A 27623-nucleotide genomic window follows, 5' to 3' on the forward strand; every position below is an offset into this window, starting at 1 on the left:
TGTATAAAACCATTTGTGGACTGTCCTTCGGCCCTCCGTGCGGCTCCCGGTGTGGCTTGCAACACGACAACGGCAATTACACTGGCAACAGCATTTACAGAAGCTGACAAAACGGGCCCTCAAGCAGGTGGGGATCAAAACCAGGAGCACCTGGGAGGAACCGGGGCGTCTCAGCCACCGTAGGAGTGGGGTGTTCGTGTGCCTCGAATGCTCTGGGGTGCCGAAGCATCGTCTTGCCGCTGGCAGCGCATCCGGTCCAGCCCTTGGCGACTGGCCTGCCACGTCCCTTTCCTCGACTGGGCCTTGGTGCAGAGCAAAGGGTCGAAGGTCCCGCACCCGGTATCTGGACCTCGCGGGGTCCCAGGTGGCAGGGCTGGGGAGGCCACACGGTGCACCTCCGTCAGCCGGATGAGGCAGCCGATCCGGAGCCACAACAGCCGGCTTGGACAACGCCGGCCCCCGTGAGCCTCCCGCCCAAGAGCGCATTTTGCGGCCCCGGGTCCAGCGGGGGCCGTTCTCTTTCTCACGCACCTCAACCCAAGGACTGTCTTCCGGCAGCGCCAGCACCTTCCCTCAGGCTGGCTGGACGGGGTGGAGAGCGGGTTGTCCTCATCTGCTGTCCCGCCACGCCTGGCGAGCTGCAGGCGGCTCCGGGGGTGCGAACGCCGGGGGTTGCACTTGGGCTGCTCCTGGCCCGCGGCTGTGTTGTGTGAGCGCGGCCAGTGGCGTTTTGGGTCAGAGGGGACGCAGCCCGGCTTCGTGGCGGAGGCCCTGCTGGGCATGCTGGACCCGGCCCTCCTAGCTGAAAGGGCTTGGGCCAAAGGGCAGGCGGCCCGTCTGGAGGCAGAACCGGCAGAACCGGGCTGGGTCGACCTGCCCTCGCCCTCCCTCAAGGGCTGCTTCGGGGTTGTGCGCTGGGGAGTGTGTTGCGCCAGCACCCGGGCGATCCGGTTCTGGTCCTCACCTGGCTGTGCGGCTCAGCGGGTGGCTCTGGGCCAGCCCCCGACTCTTCGCCTAGCCTACCTCCCAGGGTTGTTGTGCTGCATTGGAGAGATTCGTGTGTGTGGCCTTGCTCCTCACAGGAAAGATGGGCTATAAGGGCAGCTGGGGGAGCGGGGCGGCTTTTTCTGGGAGTTGCAACCCAACCTCGTCCGCCGTCAGTGGCCCCAGTGGTGTGGGGGGAGCCCTGCCCAGCCGGGGGCCACCTTTCCTGCCCAGGATGTCGCTCCCGCGTGGGTGGGCATCGTGGGCTGCTGGTTGCCACCCTCTCCAGGGCCCTCCCTCCTGAATGCCCTGGAATTCTGAGACTTCAGGGGCATTCTGGGAAAACCTGGTGGTTATTCTGGGAAATCCAGGGGTGCCAGTGAAAAAGAACCAGGCGCTTGGCTGTTTCATTGTGCAAACTCCGGGATGGAAGCTCAGGCCCCAGACTCTCTGCAAGCAACGTTCCTAGCTCAGCGTGGGGGAGGGCGTCTCCTGTGGAAGCCCCCACCTCGGCGGAGGGGAGGCCAGGCTGTCCCCTGCAGGGTCGCCCAAGAGGACTGGTCAAGCTGAGGTGCACCACCCTCTTCAGGGAATCATCTGACGAGAGGGGGGGCGCTCTAGTGAAGACAGGGGGAGAAAGGCCCAGAGGGAGCAGCGGTGGCTGCAGGCGCCCCAGGAGCCCCAGCTAACTCTGGCTAACGCCATGCAGAAGGCAGCCGGGGCAGCCCGCTGCTACACGTGGGTCCCTGGGAGCCCCACATGAAGCGCTGCGAGATGGAGCAGGAGGTCACGCAGCGGATGGGACCTCCGAGCTGGAAGGTGCCCGGCCAGCGGCCGGGGAAGAGCAAAAGCAGTTGCTTCACTGATGTTGCAACTGGATCAGCGCGGAAAGGAAGTGACACTGGCAGGGCCCTCTCCAGGGGACGGGCACGCTAGGGGAAGCCGAAGCCAAAGCAGAAGGGGACGATGGGACGCGAGGGGGAGGCTTCGGGCATCCAAGGTGCCTCTTCTTTGCTGAGCCGCGTCCTCCTGCCTCTCCCAGAAACCAGTGGACGGGAATGCCCTTCCCGCCACCTTTCGCTGCCGGAGCCGCTCCGGTACCGCAGAGAACGTTCTGGTCGCTGCTGAACGAGGCCGGCCCGGGGAGAGGCGGTGAGGGTGCGAGGACCTGCGTCGCAAATGCTGCCCGGCCAGGAGAGGTTGCCTCTGGCTTCTCACGACTCGCTTTTGCAGCAGCAATAAAAGGCCCCCCTGGCTTGCCAGGACGGGGCAGCTTGTGCCATTGGAGGACCTTGACCCCGAGATGGCTGGGAAAAATGCAAGATGCCTTTGCTGTTGCTGGTTCGGTTGGCTGGGGGTTTTGTGGAGTCCATGCAGTTCACTCTGAAATACGAAAGGGCAGCTGCTCCGCGGCCGAGGACTCCGCAGTCCGAGGGAGGTGGGTGGGGGGAGCCCGGCACTTTTGGCGACCCACGAGTGCAATCCTGAGAGCCAGTGTGGTGCAGAGGCAGGACTGCTGGACTGGGGACCCAGGAGATCCCGGTTCGAGTCCCCACTCAGTCATGGATCTAACGGGGTGACTTTGGGCCATCCACAGACCCTCAGCTCAGCCTACCTCACGGGGCTGTTGTGCCGAGGATAAAATGGAGCTATGAACGCTGCCGCGAGCTCCTCACCAAACTCGGAAAGGTGGATGCATCACCATCACTGAGTCCCGCTTTCTTCTGAATCTTTCTGCCGCTGATTCGCTCCTTCTGAACTGCTGGACTCTTGAGCTGGTTCGCCTCCCTCCGGGCCGGGATCCTGGGGCTTGGACGGCAGGCAAGCCCGAAGCGCAGCGGAGCCCCGTCGCCTCCCACGGCCGCACCGTGATGGACGAGGACCAGCGGCCGGGCGGCTGTGAGGCCCAGCAGTGCGGGGAGGGAGCGGTGGACCCGGCTGTTTGGGGTGCCCCGGCAGAGTTCGGGGGGGCAAAGCAAACGAGTCGGCGGTGGAGGGGGAGAGGGCAGGTCGCGCCAGCACAAGAGGCAGTGGCGGCCCGGGACCCGGCTACTCGGGCTCTGGCTTCCACTGGCCCAGAAGCCCACGGGCTCCGCAAGCCACACACGGGGGCTGCCCGGAGCCCCGGGGCCACTCCGTCCCACCCCACTGCAGCCCCCCTTCGCCTTGCTCTTGCTGGGCCCCGAAATGATGGCAAGAAGAGGAGGAGGAGGGGCAGCCGGGGTCCGCTTTCTGCCAGGCCTCTCTGCCCCCCAATCAAGCAGTTTGGAGGAGGAGGAGGAGGAGGAGGAGGAGGGGCAGTGCCCGGTGGCTGAGAGAGGTCTGTGCACGGGGACAGGGGCCCACGGGAGTTGCCCTGCTAGCGGGGCAGCCCTGTGCAAGGGGGGAGGAAAGGGGGGAAGCCCCAGCCCCCCCCCCCGCTGCAGTCTCCCGCCGTGCCTTGGGGGAGCCCGGGCCGCCCGTCGCTTCTCTGCATGGGGCTCCTGCGTGGGGCAGGGGGCAGCTTGGCAGAGCAGCCAAGCCAAGCCTCTTTGCCAGAGGGAGGGGGAGGCGCTCTGGGAACTCGGACGGGGGGGCAAAAAAGCACAGAGAGGCTTGGGGTGGGTTCAGCATGACACTTTTATTGCATCCACACAACTCCTTCCTGCGCGCAGCTCCTCCCACAGGGCCGCCCTCGGGGCTAGAAGTAGATGATGGGGTCGTCTCTGGTCTTGCCCAGCTGGTAGCTGGCGAGCTCGAGTCCCCCGCCGTAGCACGGCAGGGCCTGGAAGACCCGCAAGTGGATGTAGTCGGTCGCGGCGTCGCCGTGCTGGACCTGTGAGGGGGACCCCACGGAGAAGGCCGTCACGGGGCAGAGCGGTGCTCGGCGGATTCCAGGCGGGGCTCACCGGCCTGAGAGCAGCGGCCGAGTGGGCCCCTGAATGGGCGGCCCGCGGCTCCCGGACCTGCTCTCTTCTGCAGCACTCGCAGAAGAAACCTCGGGAGTACGGATGGCTTGCGTTGCACATGGCCGGCTGCAAGGACACGGGGGCAGCGCTTTCCCTGCGAAGCACCTGCCCGTGCGAGGAGCCGGTCCGAGCCGGAGCATCCTTGGGGAAGGACTCTGCCTCCTGCTCAGGGTGCCTCCTGCTGGCTGAGGGCTGGACGGCGGGAGCGGCGGCCCCTGCAGCTGGCCGGCCGCTTTGCTTGGAGCCTCCTTACAGGGCCAAGGGGGCTTTCTCCATCGCCTCCCCCCACCCCCCTGCCCCGACATGCCTCCCTCTTTTCCTGAGAAGGGCTGGCCCCCTCGCTCTGCCCGGGAGTCTTCCTCGGTCCGCTTGCCCGTTTGGCCTCCCCCCAGAATCGGGTGAGTCCCTCCGCGCTCCCACCGCAATCGCCTCCCGGGGCTGGAGGGAGCCACTCCCGAGACGCTGGACCCTGACCCGCCGCCCGCTTGCCCGGTGCCCACCGGCCGGCCCATCCTGCGGCCAGCGAGGGTGGCTAAAGGCAAGCCGGAGGGAAGCCCGCTGGCAAGTGGAGCCCCCCGGAGGGAAGGAGCAGGGCAGAGAGGAGGCGTGCCATCCCAGCCGGGCTGGGGAAGCCCTCGCTCTTGCCGGGAGACTCCCGAGGGCCTGAGCTTGCCAGGCCGGGCCCCGGGCCCTCCGTGGGCACGGGAGAAGACGGCAGCGCGGTCCCAGGGTGGGAGCAATCTGGTCCCCCCCCCACCGCCCTGCTTGACGGCCGGAACCCCCGGCACTGACCTTGATGAAGTAGTTTGTCCCAGAAACCACCTGTGTGCGGTACGAAATCACCTGGAAAATGGAGTAGTTGTCACCCGTTTTCTTCTCCAGCTGGCCCTTCACCTGAGGCGGGAAGGAGGCTGGTCATTCCCTTGCATGGAGCAGGGCCCAGCGAGCGCTTTCCCACGCCCCTGGGGCCTGGGGGAAGCCCACGCCCTTTGCCTGGCCTTCCTTCCAGCTCTTGGGAACCCTGCAGGAGAGCGGAGTCTCGCTGGCAGCCGGGCAGGCAGAGCAGCTGGGCGGGGGGGCCTCTCGGCATGGGCCGAGAACCGCTCCCCACGGCTGTGGCGGGCTGGCCCGGGGGCAGCGCTCACCTTGTTCGCAATTTCCTGAACCTTGGGAGTGACTGGAGCCGGGTCCGTTAGTCCTCCTGGCATAATTTCTGCCATGGCTGCAGCTGGTCTGGTCTGGTCTGGTCTGGTCTGGTCTGGTCTGGTCACGCACGGCCCCTTCTCCTTTGCATGTGGGGTGAAGTGGCCAGGCAGGGGCCGGTTTTATTTTATCCTGCGAGGAGCGTGTCATGTGAGGGAGAACTCGCGATTGGATTGCGCATTTCTGTTCCGCGAGAGCCACACCTGCAGATGTTGCAACAGCTGGGCTGGGCCAGGTGCTTCCCAGCTGTGCTGGAAATGACGCCCAGGAAGCTCCCAACTCCTCTCGCACCCCTCAAAGCCAAGCGGCGGGACAGGGAAAGGAAACCGAAGGTGAAAAGAGCGGGTGGTTTTCCCCTGTAGCCCTTTTCAGCACAGTGCATATATTTATTTTAAAGTTTATAGAGTTCTAAAGACGCAGTTGTCCAGTTTTGTCAGGAGTGCTTTTCCTGGGAGGTTCTGACGCACCAGAGAGTTCCTTCCTCATTAAATCTCGCAGCCTGACTCTCCTGTCAAATGCGACGGTTGCGGCTGCTGGGAAATTTAGACCACGTGTTTTGTTCGAAGCTGGACAGCTGCCACCGCTCCGAGACTCGCAAAGCGCTGCGCTGCACGGGAAAGGCGTTGAGCTCGTGCGCGGCGCTGGGCTTTCCTCTCTTGCGCGTGGCCTCCTGAGCGTGGCCAGGTCAGCCACAGTTCAGAGCACAAATTGGGACCCACACGGGGATCGGGGGCACTCCTGCCCCCACCCTTTTGCTGCGTTAGCCCCAGGATGTCACCGAAGCATCCCCTCCGAAGCACATGAAGGGCCAGTCCCCTGCTGCTCAGCACTGCCAGGCCTCAGCTGGAGTCCCGTGTCCACTTCTGGGCTCCTGAGTTTTGGAAGGACGCAGGAAAGCCGGAAGGGTGCAGAGGAGGGCGGCGGGGATGGTTCAGGGCCTGGAGGTGAAGCCCTGTGAAAGACGGAGAGAACTGGGCATGCTCAGCTTGAACGCGCAAGAGCTGAGCAGGGCTGCCAAGGACATGCGATCGGGAAGGCATCATTGATGGGGCTGCCATGAGTCAGAAACGACCTGATGGCTCGCGCAACAACAGCGTTCACACTGGGCTTAGGACAACTCCTTTGGCAAAGTTCCCCACAACATCCTGATGACCCAACTAACAAAAATTACCAAACTAGCAAACTAGCGCTCCAACGGAGCCAAGCTCAGGGAGGCAAGGTTCAGTTTGGATGCCAGGAAGCACTTCCTGACAGTCAGGACCCCGCGGGGGTGGAATGGGCTTCCCCGGGAGGTGGCTGAGGACCCATCGGTGAGGGTGTTCAAGGACAGGCTGGACGTGCACATGGTGGGCATGTCGCGAGCGGAGCCGGCTGGAGCCGGGGGTCAGACTAGATGGCCCGGGAGGCCCCTTCCGCCTCGCTCTGCTTCTATGTTTCTATGTAAAGAGCGGGCTAGACAGGGCAATGGCGAGGTGGATCCACAGGCGGCTGCAAAACCAGACCCAGAGGGTGCTCATCAGTGGCACCTCCTCAGACTGGGGAGAGCTGGCAAGTGGGGTGCTGCAGGGCCCTGTCCTCTTCAATATTTGCATCAATGATTTGCATGAGGAAGCACAAGAAAATATATTTACGGTTGCAGATGACATAAAGCTGGGTGGAATAGCAAATTCCGTGGAAAAGAGAAATAAGATAAAGGATAATCTCAAGAATGAATCACAGGCTAGAATTACAACTGCCATGAGAAATATCAACAACCTCAGTTATGCAGATGAGGTTGGGGAAAATGAAGAGGAACTAAAGAGCCTCTTGATGCAGGTGAAGGAGGAGAGCACAAAAGTTGGCTTGAAACTCAACACTGAGAAAACTAAGATCATGGCATCCGGTCCTCTCACTTTCTGGCAATTGATGGGGAAGAAATGGAGGTAGTGACAGATTTTATTTTCCTGGGCTCCAAGATCACTGCAGACGGGGACTGCAGCCAAGAAATTAAAAGACGCTTGCTCCTGGGGAGGAAAGCTATGGCAAATCTAGGCAGCATACTAAAAAGCAGAGACATCACCCTGCCGGCAAAAGTGTGTATAGTCGAGGCTATGGTTTTCCCAGTTGCAATGCATGGCTGTGAAAGCGGGACCATAAGGAAGGCTGAGCGCCAAAGGATTGAGGCCTTGAATTGTGGTGCTGGAGGAGACTCCTGCGAGTCCCTTGGACCGCAAGGCGATCAAACCGGTCAGTCCAAGAGGAGATCAGCCCCGCCTGCTCTTTAGAAGGCCAGGTCCTGAAGATGAAGCTCAAATACTTTGGCCACCTAATGAGAGGGAAGGACTCCCTGGAGAAGAGCCTGATGCTGGGAACAATAGATGGCAAAAGAAGGAGGGGCCGGCAGAGGATGAGGTGGCCAGATGGGGTCACTGAGGCAGTTGGTGTGAGCTTAGGTGGACTCCAGGGGATGGTGGGGGACAGGAAGGCCTGGAGGAATGTTGTCCGTGGGGTCGCGATGGGTCGGACGCCACTTTGACTAGCAATAAATCTCAATAAGTTGGAACACTGGGAAAGAGAGCAAGAGAATGAAATTCGTCAGGGACAAATGCCACTTTTTGCACCTAGATAAAAGAAGCCAAACGCAGCACCACAAGAAGAGGGGGCACTTGGCTCAGCAAGACTGCAAAGGAGAGGCCCTTGGGGTTGTTGCAGCTCCCGAGCCAACAATGTGACGCAGCTGCAAAAAGAGTAAGTCCCGTTTTGGGCTGCATGAGCAGAAGCATCCCCTCCGAAGCACGTGAAGGGCCAGTCCCCCGCTGCTCAGCACTGCCAGGCCTCAGCTGGAGTCCCGTGTCCACTTCTGGGCTCCTAGTTCTGGAAGGACGCAGGAAAGCCGGAAGGGTGCAGAGGAGGGCGGCGGGGATGGCTCAGGGCCTGGAGGCGAAGCCCTGTGAACGACGGAGAGAACTGGGCATGCTCAGCCCCCGGAAGAGAGGGCTGGGGGGGCGGGTAGGAGAGCCCCCTGCAAGCACCTGCAAGGCTGCCGGAGAGGAAGGGCAAGGTCTCCTCTCGTCCCTTCCAGAGTGCCGGACACTGAACAACGGACTTGAGTTCAAAGAGACTAGATTTAGGCTGGACACGAAGCAGCGTCCCCTCCTGTTAGAGCAGCGTGGCAATGGGGCCTATGACCTGGGCTCTCCAAAAAGCATCTGGACCGTCCTCTGAGGGGGTGGGTGAACTGGTGTCCTGCAGCTGCAGGGGCTGGACCTGAAGACCTCCTGGCCCCTGCCAGCTCTGCTATTCCAGGGTTTGGCAGCACGAGGGCCAGCCCCCAGCCCCCAGCCCCTGGGCCAGCCGTGTTCCTGGGAAAAGCTACCTGGTGGAGCGCAGGGCTTGCGAGCTGCTCGGAAGGAGCCCTGTGGTGGGTGCAGTGTACATGCATCGAATTGTAAATTCCCACACGGAGCGGGGCCTCGTCCTGCCACGGTTTCTCCTGCCCAGGCTGAGGCCTGCAGCAGGCAACGCGTCTCGACCAGAGATTCCTCGCAGGGCCAAAGCAAACCTTTGCCGGGAGACAGGTGGGCGGCCTCAGTCTCCCCTCCTGCCCCCTTCAGACCCAGCGTGGCACAGCGGCACATGAGTCCTTCCGTGCACACGCCGGGGGTCTCTGCATAGGCCCCATTTACCCACGAGAAAAAGACAGCCGGGGGGGGGGGTGCATTTTGACAGGGAAACAGCGGCCCGCTTGCATCCTCTGGTGTGTGGGACCTCGGCAGTAGCCCCAGGGGCCCCTTCCAGGCGGAGAGGGACCTCAGCTCCTCCGCGGGGGACAGAGGAGCCCCACTGTGCAAGCGCAGGCGCCAAGCGGCCGGGCGCCGCCGGACACGCTCCGTCTGGGCAGCCCATTCACCACAGCTGCACGAGGCCAGAACATGGTCCTGGGGGGCCGGGCTGGCCGAGGAGGGGAGGGGGGGCAGGCGGGGGCACGAGGGGGAAGGGGGAGAAGAAGGCTCGTACCTCGAAGGTAAAGGGGTGCGCCTGCTCACCGAGCTTCCGGATGAGCCGTTCCTGGAGCCGCGTGAGGGGCTTCTTCTCCTCGGGGACCGGCGGGAAGGCCTGGGCGCTGGCGACGAAGAGGTCCTTGCGGAAGGTCAGGCCCAGGACGTCCAGGTCCTCGCGGCCGTAGCGGAAGGCGCACGTCAGGGTCGCAAACACTGCACCGCGGAGAGGACGCGTTTTAGATTGCTAATTGGTTCTATATTTTTAATGCATTATATTTTAATTCATGTTGTGAGCCGCCCCGAGGCTTCGGCGAATGGGGCGGCACAGAAATGTTTTAAATAAATAAATAAATGTTGCACGGGGGAAGAGGAACCGGCAGGCAAGTCCCTCTGACCCTTTTAAAGCGCTTGACATTTCTGCAGGTTTTCATCCCTGCAGCACACCCTCTTGCTCCTGAGGAAAATGTCTGGGGGTGAAATCCTACGCACGTTTGGAGAGAAAGCAGCCCTGTAATTCCCAGCGTGTCCCGGCTGGGAGTCGCAGGGCATTTTTCTCTCCAGACATGCACAGAATTGCACCCTTAGTAATATTTCCCGGTCTGTCTGTCTGTCTGTCTGTCTGTCCTTCAATTACTTGATCTCATAAGATCTCTAAGTGGCTTACATAAGAAATGCACAAAGTACCATATAAAGCCAATATAAGAACAACATGAACCAACACTCAAGCACGAAAACTGCAACACAACAGAAGCAGGACTGAAGTGGATCGCGGGTGTCCCAGAGGCAGGCCTCCGGCCGGCTTCCGGCCCCGATCTCTTTCACTACCCTTTTCAGCACATTATTATTATTATTATTAAAACATTTCTATGCCGCCCCTTGCCGAAGCCTTTGGGCGGCTTACAACACAATAAAATACAATAAAATACAAAAATAACAATATAAAATTAAAATTAACAATATAATAAATAAAAAATATAAAAGAAGTGGCTCAACGGAGCAAAGCATTACCTTTCCTTTCTTTTAGGTATTCGGGATCAACCAGGACGACGCCATCTGCAAGGGAAACGGAGGCAGCGGTGAGGCCCGCGCACTGGTCCTCCCGTTCCGCCCGGGAAGCGTCCGCACGGGCCAGCGTGGCAACCCACCACGGTGGCATTTCAGGATCAGCGCCCACGGTGGGTCCCGGCAGGGCTGCCGAACAGCCTGGCGCTCGGAGGAGCTGGGACACGCGAGCTCCGGCCCACGGGAAGGCAAGCGGGTCGGAGTGATCTGCCCCGAAGCGGTGGAACCGAGAGGCTGCTGGGCTGTTCGGCCAGGATGAAAGGCGCCAGAAGGGGGGCTCATTTGCACGGACCGATGGCAGGTGACCCTGCAGAAAGGGGGCTGGGGGCGCCGAAGGGCAGGGCAGCAGGTGGGGCCACTCAGCTGCATCTGATGCGCTTGGGGGTGGGAAGGATGCGGTCGGCTGCAGGTCTCGGGGGCAAGGTGGGCGCCGCAGAAGGTGCAAAGAGGGGGGCACTTTGCTGGTGTTCCGGGAAGCGATCCCAGTCGCAGAGAGAGCGAGGAAGGAGTGGCGGCGATGTCCGTGGGAGTGGGATCTCTGGGTACAGGGGAAGGGGCCGCGGAGGGCCGTGGGCGGGCACACAAGGGCAGGTGGACTGGGTAGAGCAAGGCCATGGGGGGCTGGCTGTATCATCTTCATCTTCATCGTCATCATCTCAACTTATATTCTGCCAGGCTAGCCTGAAGCCTCTCCAAGCGGGTTGCTTATTACGTACTATCTAGACTGCCTTTCCGCGTCTTGCGGGAACCCGGCGCAGGGCCCATGGCCTTCCCTCCCCTGCTGTCTTCTCCCCACAACAACCGTGCCAGCACCTGTCAACCACAGGCGCCCCCCGGAGCCTGGATCACACCTGCCTTTGGTCCAGGCCTGACACAGGAGAGCATTTCTCTGAGTGGCACACGATGCTTTCCGTGTTAATATAACCCATGCTCCCCTCACCCAGCTTGGAGACTGCCACCCCCACCTGCAAGTCCCATCAGGCCTGCTCAGGTCACCCCCTGGAGAGACAATCAGACCTCCCCTGTCCTCTGACTCCGCATCCAGGTCCGAGTGAAAAGTCCTGAAAGGCTGAAGGCAGGTGCGGACCAGTGGTTTGACTTCAGACGTCCCCCGCACCCTCCACCCCGGGACACCAGGTGGCTCGGATGGGCTCCCAGGCCATCACACACCTGGGCTTAGGTGAGTCCTGGCAAGGGCAGCGCATCATGCAGGGAAAGGTGCCGGGAGGCGCGTGGCCAGGTTATCGCTTCGGTGCGAATGGGAGTTCAGAGGGCAAAGGCGAAGGAGCTCGGACGGCAGTGAACGCCAGTATCAGATCGAGGCCAGGAAACGCCTGGGGCAGGAGGGGAAGGGAGGCAGCACAGCAGGAGGCGGGCGAGAGCCCCGATCTGCCCAAGGGCGGACAGCAGGGGTCCGGGGTCCGGCCAGGGTGCGCCCCAGGAGCTGAGCAGTCTGCCAGAGGCAGGGGTCCCTCCCCCGGAGGGGTGCTGGAGGTGCTGGGAGCCAGCACAGGTGGGAGATTCAGCTCAGGGAGCGACCGAAGGAGTGGGGCATCCCGTGCCCCATCTCTGGGTCGGCGAAGGGGAAAGGACCGCAAGCGGGGTGGAGCCGAGAGGCCCTAGCGAGGGCTCGGCTCTTCAGCCTGGGTGAGCTCCGCGATGAGCAGCAGCAGGGGCGTGCGATGGCGAAGCCTTGCAAGAACGAACTCTGGAGCAGCACGTTTACTCCGGAGGAGGACCGTGCCTCACGGCAAACCGATCCGAGGTCCGGAGAACGGGAAGGCCAGCGCGAGTCCCCTTGGCAGTGGCCACACGGCTGCCCTCGCTCTTTAAAATGTGGCCAAGCCACCCGGCGGCGACGACTCACCGACTGGATCGACCACATCGATGTGGTCCACGAAGTCCCGCTTCCCGAGGTAGACGGTGAGCTGCAGAGCGGAGACAAAAAGACAGGGTAGCGCCGAGTTTAATCAAAAGCCCGTTTAACAGGATGCGGTTTTTGGTTGGCTTGTTTTTACTCGAACTCATCCATCTATGACATTTCTGTCCTGTGCAGTAGCCAAAAACTCTGGGCAGGTCACAAAACTGGAAGCCATAAAAGATAATAGAAAAACGTCAACATGCAAAAAGGCAAGACAATTTGAAACAGCTCAAGTGATGTACGGCGGATCCCTGGAAGCCAGTGAAACAAATGAGCATCAGTTACCGGTCCCTGAAGTAGGAGAAAGTCTGAACCTGGCATTGCTGGCATCGGGGGGACCTCAGTGAGGAGGACATTCTAAAATTGGGGGGCCCACTGCCAAGAAGGCCCCCTCCCTCCCTCCCTCATTTATTTATTTATTTATTAGCCTGCCCCATTGCCACAAGGCGCACGGTGGGCGGGAGCCCCGTTTCGGGCTGCAGGACTACCAGGCGACTGCCTGGGCTGGTTGATCGGCTGTTTGCTTATTCTCTCCATCTGTCCCCCTTCCTCCAAGCAGGATTCCAGGCCGGGCCCTGCACCCGGCGGAGCTGCACCATTCCCGAATCCAACCACCTGCTGTGCATCGAAAGGTCACAGCATGCGCGCATCCAAAGGCACAGGAAGCCCCAGCTGGGCCTGCCACCTGAAGATGCTAAATAGACTCGAGTCTGTGAATCCCCCGGACTGGCAGAAAGACGAACAAGCGAGTCCTTGATCAAATGAAGCCAGAAGTTTCCCTGGATGCAAAAATGACAAAGCTGATGCGTCAAACTCCAGGCACATCATGAGATGGCAGGACCCCCTGGAGAGGGGGAATCGGAGGCAGGAGCAGAGGAGGGGGACCGACTACGAGGCCCATCAACTCCACAAGGGAGCCGCCGCCTTGCTCTGCCGAGAGCCGGGCTGGGATGGTCGCCCTGCGTCGGAGACAACTTGACAGCCCTTCATGGCAGAGAACTGTGGGCTGCGTCTCCGTACAGCAACGCCGGCTTCCCAGTGGGCACCACAGAGCAAAGGGGCTCCTACGGTTTCTCTGCCTTTTCCTCCTTAGCAGATGTGTGCTTGTGTGTGTGTGCAAGCACATGGGATGGCGGTAGCGTTGAAGAGCATGGAGGGCTGCAAGAGGAAGCAATGTTGCTCGGACTCTTGCGCACCCAGCAAAAGTCCACGAACGAGGCAGGACAGTTGCATGACAACCCCCCGCCTCTCTCTGGAAACACGCTTGCCCTCCACTCAGTTGCAGCTCGGCCTCTGACCGCCGGCCCACTCCTTGTGTGCATCGTTATTTAATAAGATACATGCTTAGCCTGCTAAATTCTACACATCTCATTCAGACAACTGTCCCCTTGCAAAGCTCGTCCCAAAGGTACAAGGCCCAAAAGGTAAAGCACCATAAAGCGAAGTCAAAACACTCATCAAAACACCAGGCCTGACCAGTCACATTGGTCAGTTGTTCTTAGAAATGCAGAACATTTGATTCTGGCAGCAAAACCCTCAAAAAGTTAATGCTCAGCAGCAGAATCCAGTCCTGTATTCATTTGACTATAAAGTTGTCCAAGCTACTTTTCAGGAATTATGGGAACACCCCTTTTCCTCTGCTTTTACACAATAAAGTTTTCATTCATTCTCTGCAAACTACTGAGCATGTCACAGAATTTCACCGATGCTGAAAACAGTACCAACCCCTGTGATTCACAGCCCTGTGAAAGTCATGTTTTCCAAACTTGCCTTTGGATTTTAAAATAGGCAGATTAAAAATGTGCATTCCCCTAAATTTACATTTTCCCATTTCAGCGTATAAGCATGTTGAATGCACTCTTTTAAACATCCACATTTTCCCCACTCAAACAGTCCCCGTCCCCCCCGCCCCAAGGAACTGAAACAAGAAACAGACGTCAGGCAAGCAAGGAAAGCAGGTGAGTCAAGGATCAAGGTGGGACCCTCGCTGGACCCTTCCTGGGTGGGAGCCTGGCGTGCAAAGCCACGTTCCCCTGCCCCGCTCTCGACTGGCAAATTACATAATTGCAAGGAGGTTATTATGGAGGCGGGGGGGCAGAGGCGGTCTAACCTCGGATAGCTGATCCCGGGCGCTCCCCAAAATAAACTTTGCTGCAGGGGGGCAGCTAGGCACGACCAACCAACCCCAAGCCCATCTTTGGATAAACTTGCCGCTGACAGATGGTGCCAAGCAGCTTAGGGGGGGATTTAGATGATCCCGCATGGTCCTGCACTGCCCCCTCCCCAACCCGCTGGCTTCCAGGGGCTCATCCGCCTTAAAAGGGCGCTTAGGAAAGCTTTGCAGGCCTCCGGGGAAACCCGTGGGTTTTGTCCAGCCCCCGTTTTGCAGCAGCCGGACCTAATTTCTTGGTGAGGGCCAGCCAGAAGGAGGTGTCCCAGGAGGCCTGGGGCAAGGAGAAGGAGAATGCCTGGAAGCCAAGCAGGGCGCCCCGCACGGAAGGAACCAGCTCCGGTGCGCAGCTGCCGCGCCTGTGGAAGAGGCAGGGGTGCTGTTCGTGGCAGCCCACGGCCCCGCTCCTGCATCCAGGGGTGCGGGGGGGGGGCAGGCGAGCTTCCATGGGGCTCAACTCGAAGAGGCCCTTGGGGGAATTTGCAGTCCTATAAATGGAACAAGAGGAGTGAAAGTAGCAAACCGAAACATACCAGCCCCGCCAGAGTTGAGACCCTCTCTTCTGCGACACCCCTTCAAGCACTCTGCGCTCACATCAGGAAAAATGCGAGCGAGTTTGGAACAGTACGCAATAAAATTTTGTGTGAAAATGGGTAAAAGTGCACCAGAAACTCCAGAAATGGAGAGGAGGGCTTATGGAGAAGCTGCGCTATCATCTGCACAAGTCCACCAACGGCACAAGTTGAGCTTGGCTCAGCTTGGATCCTTCATCGCAACAGCGCACTGAGCCGCGGTGCTCTGGCTGCCGGAGAGTTTTGGCTGAAAAACACCTCACGGGGCTCCCCCATCCCCCCCACAGCCCCGACCTGGCTCCTTGCTGCTCTTTCACCTTCCCAAAGATGAAGAATGGTCTGAAAAGACACCGCTTTGGTCGTGTGGGCAATGTCCCAAGAGCCACGACGCAGGCTCTGAACGCCACCCCACAGGAAGACTTCCAGGGATGCTGTGAGGAATGGGAAAATCGCTGAGAGCGTTGTGTGCACTCGCACCGTGCCTTCTGCGAAGGAGAAAATGTTCGGTTGTAAAATTTTTCAGTTAAAGAATTCTTAGAACACCATTCCCATTACTCCCTGGACACACCTTGTCTAACCGTTGAAGTATCAGGGCTATTCAGCTTTAAGGGTGTTTACCTATCAAAGAGTAAACAGCTCCTGAAGGAGAAGGTCTTCACCTGGCCCTGAAGCTCATGCAGGATGAGGATGAGGATGACGAGGCGAGGAGGGTCTCCCCGGGAGGGGCGCCCCATGGACGGTCTTTTCCGGGCAGGCACCCGTGGCACCCTTAGGGGAGGGGGTGCCACCCGAGAAGGCCTCCAGAGACTAGCTGAGCCTCAGAGAGTCTCCGGGGCAGGGGGGACGTCAGGGAGACAGGACCGAAGCCCCTGAGGACTTTGAAGGCTGGCGCCACGCTCTCTGTGAAGACATGGCCAGCACGCACGGGCCAAGCCTTCTTCCCAGCTGAAAGGATGCAAAACGGGGGCCTGCGGGACAGGTGGGCATGAGCGGGCTGGTCCCCCAGCGGTGCTGTTTGGTCTGGTCCCACTGGGAAGCTCAGCTCCACAGCGGGGTGATGTGAACTGGGCCAAGCTGCCACTCTGAACCAAAAGGGAGGAGAGAGCAGCCGAGCCGAGCCGAGCCGAGCCGAGCCAAGCCAAGCCAAGCTTTTGTCCCCCTCCTCAAGAGCACACGCATTCCTACAAACATGCTGTTTCCAAGGGCCGTGATCTCCATACCTGCTTTCCCACGCACACGCACACACACACTTCCTCAGATGGGGTCCTGGCTTCTCACCCGGGGCCACCGCCCGGCTGCTGCCCCCCTCCTCATCCTGCCCCCCAGGGGTGCTTTGCTTCGCCTCCCCCGGGGCTCGCCGCCCCACCTGTGCTGCTCTTCCTGCTCCGCCCGCCCACTTCTCCCGGGCCGGATTCCCCGAAACCCCTTGTGTCGCCCCAGCGTGTGCCTTTCGCTCTGCTCTCTCCTCGCTTTCTGCCATTTCCTTGCCAATCTTTTTGCTTCCAGTCCAGACAAAACCTCCTCTGCTCTCTCTGCCGGGCAGCCCCTTTCGCTTGGGGTCCCCAGCCGCTGGCTGGGCCAGAAAAGATCACCAGCTTGATTCCCAGGCCTTTGGCCCCCAGCGGCCCTTTTAACCATGTCCCTTCCAGTCGCTTTTCTCCTTTGGGCTGAATGCCAGCAACCTGGCCTGGGGCGCTCCCAAAATGAGCAGCAGCAACTGCTGCCCAGACCTTCCCCGACACGTGACCTTTTGCTGCAAGTTCTGGCTTTCGCTTTTGCTCCCGGCTGAAGAAACGCGCCATTTCCCTTCGCCACCACGGATCCACACTTCCCTCTTAGTGTCTGGGGGTCCTGCTTCCCGTGTCGCCTGAGTCAGAGACAACTTGGCGGCCCGTAAGAGAGCAGCTTCCCCTTCCCGGCACGAATCGAGTGGCTCCAAACCTTGAGCGCGGTGGCGTAGGGGCCAGGGATGGCAGGGGAGCTGCCCTGCACTCGCCGGTGTCCTCTCCCCGCCACCGCCCCCCCCCCCGCCATGGGCCGGACATGCACATGGTGGGCATGTCATGACTGGAGCCGGGGGTCAGACTAGATGGCCCAGGAGCCCCCTTCTGACTTGCTCAGTTCCTATGTTTTGATGAGGATGATGATGCAGAAGGGCAAATGCCTGCCCCTCCATTCAGCCAGTGCAGGCACGTGTGTGTGTGGGGGGCGGGGGGTTGTTTGGATGCGAGGAGCCTGCATTCAGATCCCCGTCGAGCTGGCCAGAGCTGTGGAAAAGCAAAAGCGCCTCCCCAGTTCGCATTCGGGGGGGGGGGGGGCAAAGCAGGTGAAGAAATAGGGTGCACTCGTGCCTCCCCACCTCCCCTTGTGCCACACGTTCCCCCTGCCCCCCAGCGGGACAGAGAGCAGCAGCCAGGAAGACGGTGGCCCCAGCCCGGAGCTGACAGAGCCCAGCCGGCCACCAGCCTCCCCTCTGGGCTCCTCCGTGGCGCTCAGGGATCGCTGACCCTGACTCTCCACACCAGGGCTTGGCGAGGGGAAAACGCGGAGGTACCGCCTGAGCTAAAGCTGCCTTGAGCCCTCCCTCCCTTCCTTCCTCCTCCCTTCCTTTTACTCATAGCCTGCTTTCCTACCACCACAACAACAAGCAATCGCTCCAAATGGGCAGCGAAGGCCTCAGTGGGCTTTACAAGACCGCTGTCCTTCTCTAGCTTGCTCAGATCGGTGTAATTTTTTCCGGTGCAGTTTTCCTACCGATCCCGTGCACAGACTACCTCCTCTCCCCAAATTATGACTCCCGGACTCCGCTCACAACTTCCCCTCCACGGCCAGAATTCTGACCAGGGACCCCCACCAGGCCTGCTGAACTTCCGTCACGATTCAAAAAATGATTCAAGCATTATTCCCAGGAAATGTGCAAGCCCGAAAGATCCTTTTGTATATCTTTTGTATATACAAAGTTCCTTTGTATATACTGGGCAAATATTTTCAGAGCATCATCCCTTTGGTCCCAAAATATTACTTTTCCACCATGAATTTATTTGGGAAGGATGACATTTTCTATTAAGGAAGGCGGTCTTGGCTTTTCAGGTCTTGCGCTCTGCCTCTGGGCCTCCTTGCCAGCCTGGACTCATTGCTGCTCTTCACAGCTCAGGTGGCATTTTCCGCCACGGCCACTTCTGGAACCCTCTTACCTGGGTTCTCAGTTCAAGGGGGTGGCTTTCGGCACCTGAGCTATTCTGGTTAGAAGAGACACGTGGTCACCATCTCACATCGCTGACCGTTGGATCCGCTCTTGCACGCTGAGCTGGCCCTCTGGGAAAATCCAGACTTCAGAATTGGCAAGGAAACAGTCTTGTGGCAGATGGGCAAACAGACGCTTGCTTTGGATCAGTTGGTGGTGGAGCGATTCTGGGCCCTTTTCTGATTTGTGCACTAAATACCATTTTGAGTGTTGACTTTACCTCTTCAGACTCTCCTCCATTGTTGCAGATTCTTGCTGATGCTGATATTTTATATTAACCCAGGAGCCATGTTTATGCATTATCAGAGAAGGAATATCACAGAATCCTAGAACAGTGGAGCTGGAGGGGCCAGAAGGCCGTCGAGTCCAATCCCTGCAGTTGCAGGACACCACGTTACACCACCCCACTCAGGGGGCTGCCCAGTTCCTCTTTGACTGCCTCTAGTGTGGGAGAGCCCCCAGCGTCCCCATGCAACGGGTTCCACTGTGGTACCGCTCTGGCAGTGAGGAAATTCTTCCCCGTGTCCAGCCTAAATCTGGTCTCTTTGAACTTAAGTCGGTTGTTCAGTGTCCGGCACTCTGGAAGGGACGAGCGGAGACCTTGCCCTTCCTCTCCGGCAGCCTTGCAGGTGCTTGTAGGGAGCTCTCCTACCCGCCCCCCCAGCCTTCTCTTCTGGGGGCTGAGCATGCCCAGTTCTCTCCGTCTTTCACAGGGCTTCGCCTCCAGGCCCTGAACCATCCCCGCCGCCCTCCTCTGCACCCTTCCGGCTTTCCTGCGTCCTTCCAGAACTCAGGAGCCCAGAAGTGGACACGGGACTCCAGCTGAGGCCTGGCAGTGCTGAGCAGCGGGGGACTGGCCCTTCACGTGCTTCGGAGGGGATGCTTCTGCTCATGCAGCCCAAAACGGGACTTACTCTTTTTGCAGCTGCGTCACATTGTTGGCTCGGGAGCTGCAACAACCCCAAGGGCCTCTCCTTTGCAGTCTTGCTGAGCCAAGTGCCCCCTCTTCTTGTGGTGCTGCGTTTGGCTTCTTTTATCTAGGTGCAAAAAGTGGCATTTGTCCCTGACGAATTTCATTCTCTTGCTCTCTTTCCCAGTGTTCCAACTTATTGAGATTTATTGCTAGTCAAAGTGGCGTCCGACCCATCGCGACCCCACGGACAACATTCCTCCAGGCCTTCCTGTCCCCCACCATCCCCTGGAGTCCACCTAAGCTCACACCAACTGCCTCAGTGACCCCATCTGGCCACCTCATCCTCTGCCGGCCCCTCCTTCTTTTGCCATCTATTGTTCCCAGCATCAGGCTCTTCTCCAGGGAGTCCTTCCCTCTCATTAGGTGGCCAAAGTATTTGAGCTTCATCTTCAGGACCTGGCCTTCTAAAGAGCAGGCGGGGCTGATCTCCTCTTGGACTGACCGGTTTGATCGCCTTGCGGTCCAAGGGACTCGCAGGAGTCTCCTCCAGCACCACAATTCAAGGCCTCAATCCTTTGGCGCTCAGCCTTCCTTATGGTCCCGCTTTCACAGCCATGCATTGCAACTGGGAAAACCATAGCCTCGACTATACACACTTTTGCCGGCAGGGTGATGTCTCTGCTTTTTAGTATGCTGCCTAGATTTGCCATAGCTTTCCTCCCCAGGAGCAAGCGTCTTTTAATTTCTTGGCTGCAGTCCCCGTCTGCAGTGATCTTGGAGCCCAGGAAAATAAAATCTGTCACTACCTCCATTTCTTCCCCATCAATTGCCAGAAAGTGAGAGGACCGGATGCCATGATCTTAGTTTTCTCAGTGTTGAGTTTCAAGCCAACTTTTGTGCTCTCCTCCTTCACCTGCATCAAGAGGCTCTTTAGTTCCTCTTCATTTTCCCCAACCTCATCTGCATAACTGAGGTTGTTGATATTTCTCATGGCAGTTGTAATTCTAGCCTGTGATTCATTCTTGAGATTATCCTTTATCTTATTTCTCTTTTCCACGGAATTTGCTATTCCACCCAGCTTTATGTCATCTGCAACCGTAAATATATTTTCTTGTGCTTCCTCATGCAAATCATTGATGCAAATATTGAAGAGGACAGGGCCCTGCAGCACCCCACTTGCCAGCTCTCCCCAGTCTGAGGAGGTGCCACTGATGAGCACCCTCTGGGTCTGGTTTTGCAGCCGCCTGTGGATCCACCTCGCCATTGCCCTGTCTAGCCCGCTCTTTACATAGAAACATAGAAGCAGAGCGAGGCGGAAGGGGCCTCCCGGGCCATCTAGTCTGACCCCCGGCTCCAGCCGGCTCCGCTCGCGACATGCCCACCATGTGCACGTCCAGCCTGTCCTTGAACACCCTCACCGATGGGTCCTCAGCCACCTCCCGGGGAAGCCCATTCCACCCCCGCGGGGTCCTGACTGTCAGGAAGTGCTTCCTGGCATCCAAACTGAACCTTGCCTCCCTGAGCTTGGCTCCGTTGGAGCGCTAGTTTGCTAGTTTGGTAATTTTTGTTAGTTGGGTCATCAGGATGTTGTGGGGAACTTTGCCAAAGGAGTTGTCCTAAGCCCAGTGTGAACGCTGTTGTTGCGCGAGCCATCAGGTCGTTTCTGACTCATGGCAGCCCCATCAATGATGCCTTCCCGATCGCATGTCCTTGGCAGCCCTGCTCAGCTCTTGCGCGTTCAAGCTGAGCATGCCCAGTTCTCTCCGTCTTTCACAGGGCTTCACCTCCAGGCCCTGAACCATCCCCGCCGCCCTCCTCTGCACCCTTCCGGCTTTCCTGCGTCCTTCCAAAACTCAGGAGCCCAGAAGTGGACACGGGACTCCAGCTGAGGCCTGGCAGTGCTGAGCAGCAGGGGACTGGCCCTTCATGTGCTTCGGAGGGGATGCTTCGGTGACATCCTGGGGCTAACGCAGCAAAAGGGTGGGGGCAGGAGTGCCCCCGATCCCCGTGTGGGTCCCAATTTGTGCTCTGAACTGTGGCTGACCTGGCCACGCTCAGGAGGCCACGCGCAAGAGAGGAAAGCCCAGCGCCGCGCACGAGCTCAACGCCTTTCCCGTGCAGCGCAGCGCTTTGCGAGTCTCGGAGCGGTGGCAGCTGTCCAGCTTCGAACAAAACACGTGGTCTAAATTTCCCAGCAGCCGCAACCGTCGCATTTGACAGGAGAGTCAGGCTGCGAGATTTAATGAGGAAGGAACTCTCTGGTGCGTCAGAACCTCCCAGGAAAAGCACTCCTGACAAAACTGGACAACTGCGTCTTTAGAACTCTATAAACTTTAAAATAAATATATGCACTGTGCTGAAAAGGGCTACAGGGGAAAACCACCCGCTCTTTTCACCTTCGGTTTCCTTTCCCTGTCCCGCCGCTTGGCTTTGAGGGGTGCGAGAGGAGTTGGGAGCTTCCTGGGCGTCATTTCCAGCACAGCTGGGAAGCACCTGGCCCAGCCCAGCTGTTGCAACATCTGCAGGTGTGGCTCTCGCGGAACAGAAATGCGCAATCCAATCGCGAGTTCTCCCTCACATGACACGCTCCTCGCAGGATAAAATAAAACCGGCCCCTGCCTGGCCACTTCACCCCACATGCAAAGGAGAAGGGGCCGTGCGTGACCAGACCAGACCAGACCAGACCAGACCAGACCAGACCAGCTGCAGCCATGGCAGAAATTATGCCAGGAGGACTAACGGACCCGGCTCCAGTCACTCCCAAGGTTCAGGAAATTGCGAACAAGGTGAGCGCTGCCCCCGGGCCAGCCCGCCACAGCCGTGGGGAGCGGTTCTCGGCCCATGCCGAGAGGCCCCCCCGCCCAGCTGCTCTGCCTGCCCGGCTGCCAGCGAGACTCCGCTCTCCTGCAGGGTTCCCAAGAGCTGGAAGGAAGGCCAGGCAAAGGGCGTGGGCTTCCCCCAGGCCCCAGGGGCGTGGGAAAGCGCTCGCTGGGCCCTGCTCCATGCAAGGGAATGACCAGCCTCCTTCCCGCCTCAGGTGAAGGGCCAGCTGGAGAAGAAAACGGGTGACAACTACTCCATTTTCCAGGTGATTTCGTACCGCACACAGGTGGTTTCTGGGACAAACTACTTCATCAAGGTCAGTGCCGGGGGTTCCGGCCGTCAAGCAGGGCGGTGGGGGGGGGGACCAGATTGCTCCCACCCTGGGACCGCGCTGCCGTCTTCTCCCGTGCCCACGGAGGGCCCGGGGCCCGGCCTGGCAAGCTCAGGCCCTCGGGAGTCTCCCGGCAAGAGCGAGGGCTTCCCCAGCCCGGCTGGGATGGCACGCCTCCTCTCTGCCCTGCTCCTTCCCTCCGGGGGGCTCCACTTGCCAGCGGGCTTCCCTCCGGCTTGCCTTTAGCCACCCTCGCTGGCCGCAGGATGGGCCGGCCGGTGGGCACCGGGCAAGCGGGCGGCGGGTCAGGGTCCAGCGTCTCGGGAGTGGCTCCCTCCAGCCCCGGGAGGCGATTGCGGTGGGAGCGCGGAGGGACTCACCCGATTCTGGGGGGAGGCCAAACGGGCAAGCGGACCGAGGAAGACTCCCGGGCAGAGCGAGGGGGCCAGCCCTTCTCAGGAAAAGAGGGAGGCATGTCGGGGCAGGGGGGTGGGGGGAGGCGATGGAGAAAGCCCCCTTGGCCCTGTAAGGAGGCTCCAAGCAAAGCGGCCGGCCAGCTGCAGGGGCCGCCGCTCCCGCCGTCCAGCCCTCAGCCAGCAGGAGGCACCCTGAGCAGGAGGCAGAGTCCTTCCCCAAGGATGCTCCGGCTCGGACCGGCTCCTCGCACGGGCAGGTGCTTCGCAGGGAAAGCGCTGCCCCCGTGTCCTTGCAGCCGGCCATGTGCAACGCAAGCCATCCGTACTCCCGAGGTTTCTTCTGCGAGTGCTGCAGAAGAGAGCAGGTCCGGGAGCCGCGGGCCGCCCATTCAGGGGCCCACTCGGCCGCTGCTCTCAGGCCGGTGAGCCCCGCCTGGAATCCGCCGAGCACCGCTCTGCCCCGTGACGGCCTTCTCCGTGGGGTCCCCCTCACAGGTCCAGCACGGCGACGCCGCGACCGACTACATCCACTTGCGGGTCTTCCAGGCCCTGCCGTGCTACGGCGGGGGACTCGAGCTCGCCAGCTACCAGCTGGGCAAGACCAGAGACGACCCCATCATCTACTTCTAGCCCCGAGGGCGGCCCTGTGGGAGGAGCTGCGCGCAGGAAGGAGTTGTGTGGATGCAATAAAAGTGTCATGCTGAACCCACCCCAAGCCTCTCTGTGCTTTTTTGCCCCCCCGTCCGAGTTCCCAGAGCGCCTCCCCCTCCCTCTGGCAAAGAGGCTTGGCTTGGCTGCTCTGCCAAGCTGCCCCCTGCCCCACGCAGGAGCCCCATGCAGAGAAGCGACGGGCGGCCCGGGCTCCCCCAAGGCACGGCGGGAGACTGCAGCGGGGGGGGGGGCTGGGGCTTCCCCCCTTTCCTCCCCCCTTGCACAGGGCTGCCCCGCTAGCAGGGCAACTCCCGTGGGCCCCTGTCCCCGTGCACAGACCTCTCTCAGCCACCGGGCACTGCCCCTCCTCCTCCTCCTCCTCCTCCTCCTCCAAACTGCTTGATTGGGGGGCAGAGAGGCCTGGCAGAAAGCGGACCCCGGCTGCCCCTCCTCCTCCTCTTCTTGCCATCATTTCGGGGCCCAGCAAGAGCAAGGCGAAGGGGGGCTGCAGTGGGGTGGGACGGAGTGGCCCCGGGGCTCCGGGCAGCCCCCGTGTGTGGCTTGCGGAGCCCGTGGGCTTCTGGGCCAGTGGAAGCCAGAGCCCGAGTAGCCGGGTCCCGGGCCGCCACTGCCTCTTGTGCTGGCGCGACCTGCCCTCTCCCCCTCCACCGCCGACTCGTTTGCTTTGCCCCCCCGAACTCTGCCGGGGCACCCCAAACAGCCGGGTCCACCGCTCCCTCCCCGCACTGCTGGGCCTCACAGCCGCCCGGCCGCTGGTCCTCGTCCATCACGGTGCGGCCGTGGGAGGCGACGGGGCTCCGCTGCGCTTCGGGCTTGCCTGCCGTCCAAGCCCCAGGATCCCGGCCCGGAGGGAGGCGAACCAGCTCAAGAGTCCAGCAGTTCAGAAGGAGCGAATCAGCGGCAGAAAGATTCAGAAGAAAGCGGGACTCAGTGATGGTGATGCATCCACCTTTCCGAGTTTGGTGAGGAGCTCGCGGCAGCGTTCATAGCTCCATTTTATCCTCGGCACAACAGCCCCGTGAGGTAGGCTGAGCTGAGGGTCTGTGGATGGCCCAAAGTCACCCCGTTAGATCCATGACTGAGTGGGGACTCGAACCGGGATCTCCTGGGTCCCCAGTCCAGCAGTCCTGCCTCTGCACCACACTGGCTCTCAGGATTGCACTCGTGGGTCGCCAAAAGTGCCGGGCTCCCCCCACCCACCTCCCTCGGACTGCGGAGTCCTCGGCCGCGGAGCAGCTGCCCTTTCGTATTTCAGAGTGAACTGCATGGACTCCACAAAACCCCCAGCCAACCGAACCAGCAACAGCAAAGGCATCTTGCATTTTTCCCAGCCATCTCGGGGTCAAGGTCCTCCAATGGCACAAGCTGCCCCGTCCTGGCAAGCCAGGGGGGCCTTTTATTGCTGCTGCAAAAGCGAGTCGTGAGAAGCCAGAGGCAACCTCTCCTGGCCGGGCAGCATTTGCGACGCAGGTCCTCGCACCCTCACCGCCTCTCCCCGGGCCGGCCTCGTTCAGCAGCGACCAGAACGTTCTCTGCGGTACCGGAGCGGCTCCGGCAGCGAAAGGTGGCGGGAAGGGCATTCCCGTCCACTGGTTTCTGGGAGAGGCAGGAGGACGCGGCTCAGCAAAGAAGAGGCACCTTGGATGCCCGAAGCCTCCCCCTCGCGTCCCATCGTCCCCTTCTGCTTTGGCTTCGGCTTCCCCTAGCGTGCCCGTCCCCTGGAGAGGGCCCTGCCAGTGTCACTTCCTTTCCGCGCTGATCCAGTTGCAACATCAGTGAAGCAACTGCTTTTGCTCTTCCCCGGCCGCTGGCCGGGCGCCTTCCAGCTCGGAGGTCCCATCCGCTGCGTGACCTCCTGCTCCATCTCGCAGCGCTTCATGTGGGGCTCCCAGGGACCCACGTGTAGCAGCGGGCTGCCCTGGCCGCCTTCTGCACGGTGTTAGCCAGAGTTAGCTGGGGCTCCGGGGGCGCCTGCAGCCACCGCTGCTCCCTCTGGGCCTTTCTCCCCCTGCCTTCACTAGAGCGCCCCCCCCCCTCGTCGGATGATTCCCTGAAGAGGGTGGTGCACCTCAGCTTGACCAGCCCTCTTGGGCGACCCTGCAGGGGACAGCCTGGCCTCCGGGCGGCATCGCTCTCGCCCCTGCGGCACTCGCAACCCCTGACCCCGACCCTCCGCCGAGGTGGGGGCTTCCACAGGAGACGCCCTCCCCCACGCTGAGCTAGGAACGTTGCTTGCAGAGAGTCTGGGGCCTGAGCTTCCATCCCGGAGTTTGCACAATGAAACAGCCAAGCGCCTGGTTCTTTTTCACTGGCACCCCTGGATTTCCCAGAATAACCACCAGGTTTTCCCAGAATGCCCCTGAAGTCTCAGAATTCCAGGGCATTCAGGAGGGAGGGCCCTGGAGAGGGTGGCAACCAGCAGCCCACGATGCCCACCCACGCGGGAGCGACATCCTGGGCAGGAAAGGTGGCCCCCGGCTGGGCAGGGCTCCCCCCACACCACCGGGGCCACTGACGGCGGACGAGGTTGGGTTGCGACTCCCAGAAAAAGCCGCCCTGCTCCCCCGGCTGCCCTTATAGCCCATCTTTCCTGTGAGGAGCAAGGCCACACACACGAATCTCTCCAATGCAGCACAACAACCCTGGGAGGTAGGCTAGGCGAAGAGTCGGGGGCTGGCCCAGAGCCACCCGCTGAGCCGCACAGCCAGGTGAGGACCAGAACCGGATCGCCCGGGTGCTGGCGCAACACACTCCCCAGCGCACAACCCCGAAGCAGCCCTTGAGGGAGGGCGAGGGCAGGTCGACCCAGCCCGGTTCTGCCGGTTCTGCCTCCAGACGGGCCGCCTGCCCTTTGGCCCAAGCCCTTTCAGCTAGGAGGGCCGGGTCCAGCATGCCCAGCAGGGCCTCCGCCACGAAGCCGGGCTGCGTCCCCTCTGACCCAAAACGCCACTGGCCACGCTCACACAACACAGCCGCGGGCCAGGAGCAGCCCAAGTGCAACCCCCGGCGTTCGCACCCCCGGAGCCGCCTGCAGCTCGCCAGGCGTGGCGGGACAGCAGATGAGGACAACCCGCTCTCCACCCCGTCCAGCCAGCCTGAGGGAAGGTGCTGGCGCTGCCGGAAGACAGTCCTTGGGTTGAGGTGCGTGAGAAAGAGAACGGCCCCCGCTGGACCCGGGGCCGCAAAACGCGCTCTTGGGCGGGAGGCTCACGGGGGCCGGCGTTGTCCAAGCCGGCTGTTGTGGCTCCGGATCGGCTGCCTCATCCGGCTGACGGAGGTGCACCGTGTGGCCTCCCCAGCCCCGCCACCTGGGACCCCGCGAGGTCCAGATACCGGGTGCGGGACCTTCGACCCTTTGCTCTGCACCAAGGCCCAGTCGAGGAAAGGGACGTGGCAGGCCAGTCGCCAAGGGCTGGACCGGATGCGCTGCCAGCGGCAAGACGATGCTGCGGCACCCCAGAGCATTCGAGGCACACGAACACCCCGCTCCTATGCTGGCTGAGACGCCCCGGTTCCTCCCAGGTGCTCCTGGTTTTGATCCCCACCTGCTTGAGGGCCCGTTTTGTCAGCTTCTGTAAATGCTGTTGCCAGTGTAATTGCCGTTGTCGTGTTGCAAGCCACACCGGGAGCCGCACGGAGGGCCGAAGGACAGTCCACAAATGGTTTTATACATGGCCACTGCAGATCTTTGTTTCCCTCCCGCTCGCTCACACCAGAGAAACCCCAACATCATCCGTGAAGTTCAACTTACCTTCCCATTGGGACTGGCCTTCTTGAACACCCTGCAAAACAAGAGGGGAAGGGCAGAGGCGAGTGAGTACCTGAGAGATGCCTCCCACCCCGATTCAGCAGTTGTCCAGCAGACGCACACACCTGCCTGTCTCTCCGCCCATCCAAATTTATTTCTCGGCAGCCCTTAAGGACGGAACCTTTGCAACTCTGAAGGCCTGCAGAGGCTTCCCAGAGCTCTTGCGACGTCGCCGTCCGTCCGTTTCAGGAAGGGGCCCCGGCCATCAAAGCGCACCCTCCGCACCTCCGGGCAAGTCCCTCCCTCGACTGACTGGCAAGGCGGGGGGAGCCAGCCAGCAGCCCCTCGCAGGCACCAGCAGCCGGACCACACTCTCCCCCGGACTCTCATTCTGGCAGCTTGTCATCCGGTCCTCCACATTTCTGACACTCTGCAATTTTTTCACAGAAGTCAGCAAATTCGCAGGCGTTTCCCCTAACACGCACATTTCTCAGCACAGTATGTACCCCCGCCCCGCCCCCCCCTCCAGGCACTGCTGGACTGGAGAAACACTTCACTAAATCTGCAGAATGCAAGCCCGGAAGGCCACTAGCCTTCGAATCTGGGAAGTGCATTTTGGCAAGTTCAAAGCAAAGC

The 27623-nt window shown here is 60.7% G+C and overlaps 3 protein-coding genes across 3 annotated transcripts in view; 1 reads left to right on the forward strand and 2 right to left on the reverse strand.

Moving 5' to 3' along the window:
- Window positions 1-27355, reverse strand: part of ARRB1 (arrestin beta 1) — a 55121-nt gene extending 27766 nt beyond the window's left edge. The window contains exons 1-5 of the mRNA XM_044418550.1: window positions 27113-27355; window positions 26991-27021; window positions 12045-12105; window positions 10124-10168; window positions 9132-9328 (exon numbers count right to left, since the gene is read on the reverse strand). Of these exons, the coding sequence (XP_044274485.1) occupies window positions 9132-9328; window positions 10124-10168; window positions 12045-12105; window positions 26991-27021; window positions 27113-27132 (354 nt within the window). The 5' untranslated portion in view covers window positions 27133-27355. The remainder of the gene's footprint in view (window positions 1-9131; window positions 9329-10123; window positions 10169-12044; window positions 12106-26990; window positions 27022-27112) is intronic.
- On the reverse strand, window positions 3586-5195 carry LOC123017293 (cystatin-A-like). Its single transcript, XM_044418553.1, has 3 exons — window positions 5078-5195; window positions 4725-4826; window positions 3586-3799 (listed from the first exon to the last, which is right to left on the reverse strand). The coding sequence occupies exons 1-3, from the start codon at window positions 5150-5152 to the stop codon at window positions 3665-3667; spliced, it is 312 nt and encodes a 103-aa protein (XP_044274488.1). The 5' UTR covers window positions 5153-5195; the 3' UTR covers window positions 3586-3664.
- LOC123017292 (cystatin-A-like) lies at window positions 21666-23276 on the forward strand. Its single transcript, XM_044418552.1, has 3 exons — window positions 21666-21783; window positions 22035-22136; window positions 23063-23276. Exons 1-3 carry the CDS (start codon window positions 21709-21711, stop codon window positions 23195-23197), a joined length of 312 nt encoding a protein of 103 aa, XP_044274487.1. The 5' UTR covers window positions 21666-21708; the 3' UTR covers window positions 23198-23276.
- Window positions 27356-27623: the final 268 nt, after the last annotated feature.

Source organism: Varanus komodoensis, unplaced genomic scaffold (genome assembly GCF_004798865.1).
Source record: "Varanus komodoensis strain SLA01 unplaced genomic scaffold, ASM479886v1 scaffold91, whole genome shotgun sequence".
Taxonomy (NCBI): Eukaryota; Metazoa; Chordata; class Lepidosauria; order Squamata; family Varanidae; genus Varanus; species Varanus komodoensis.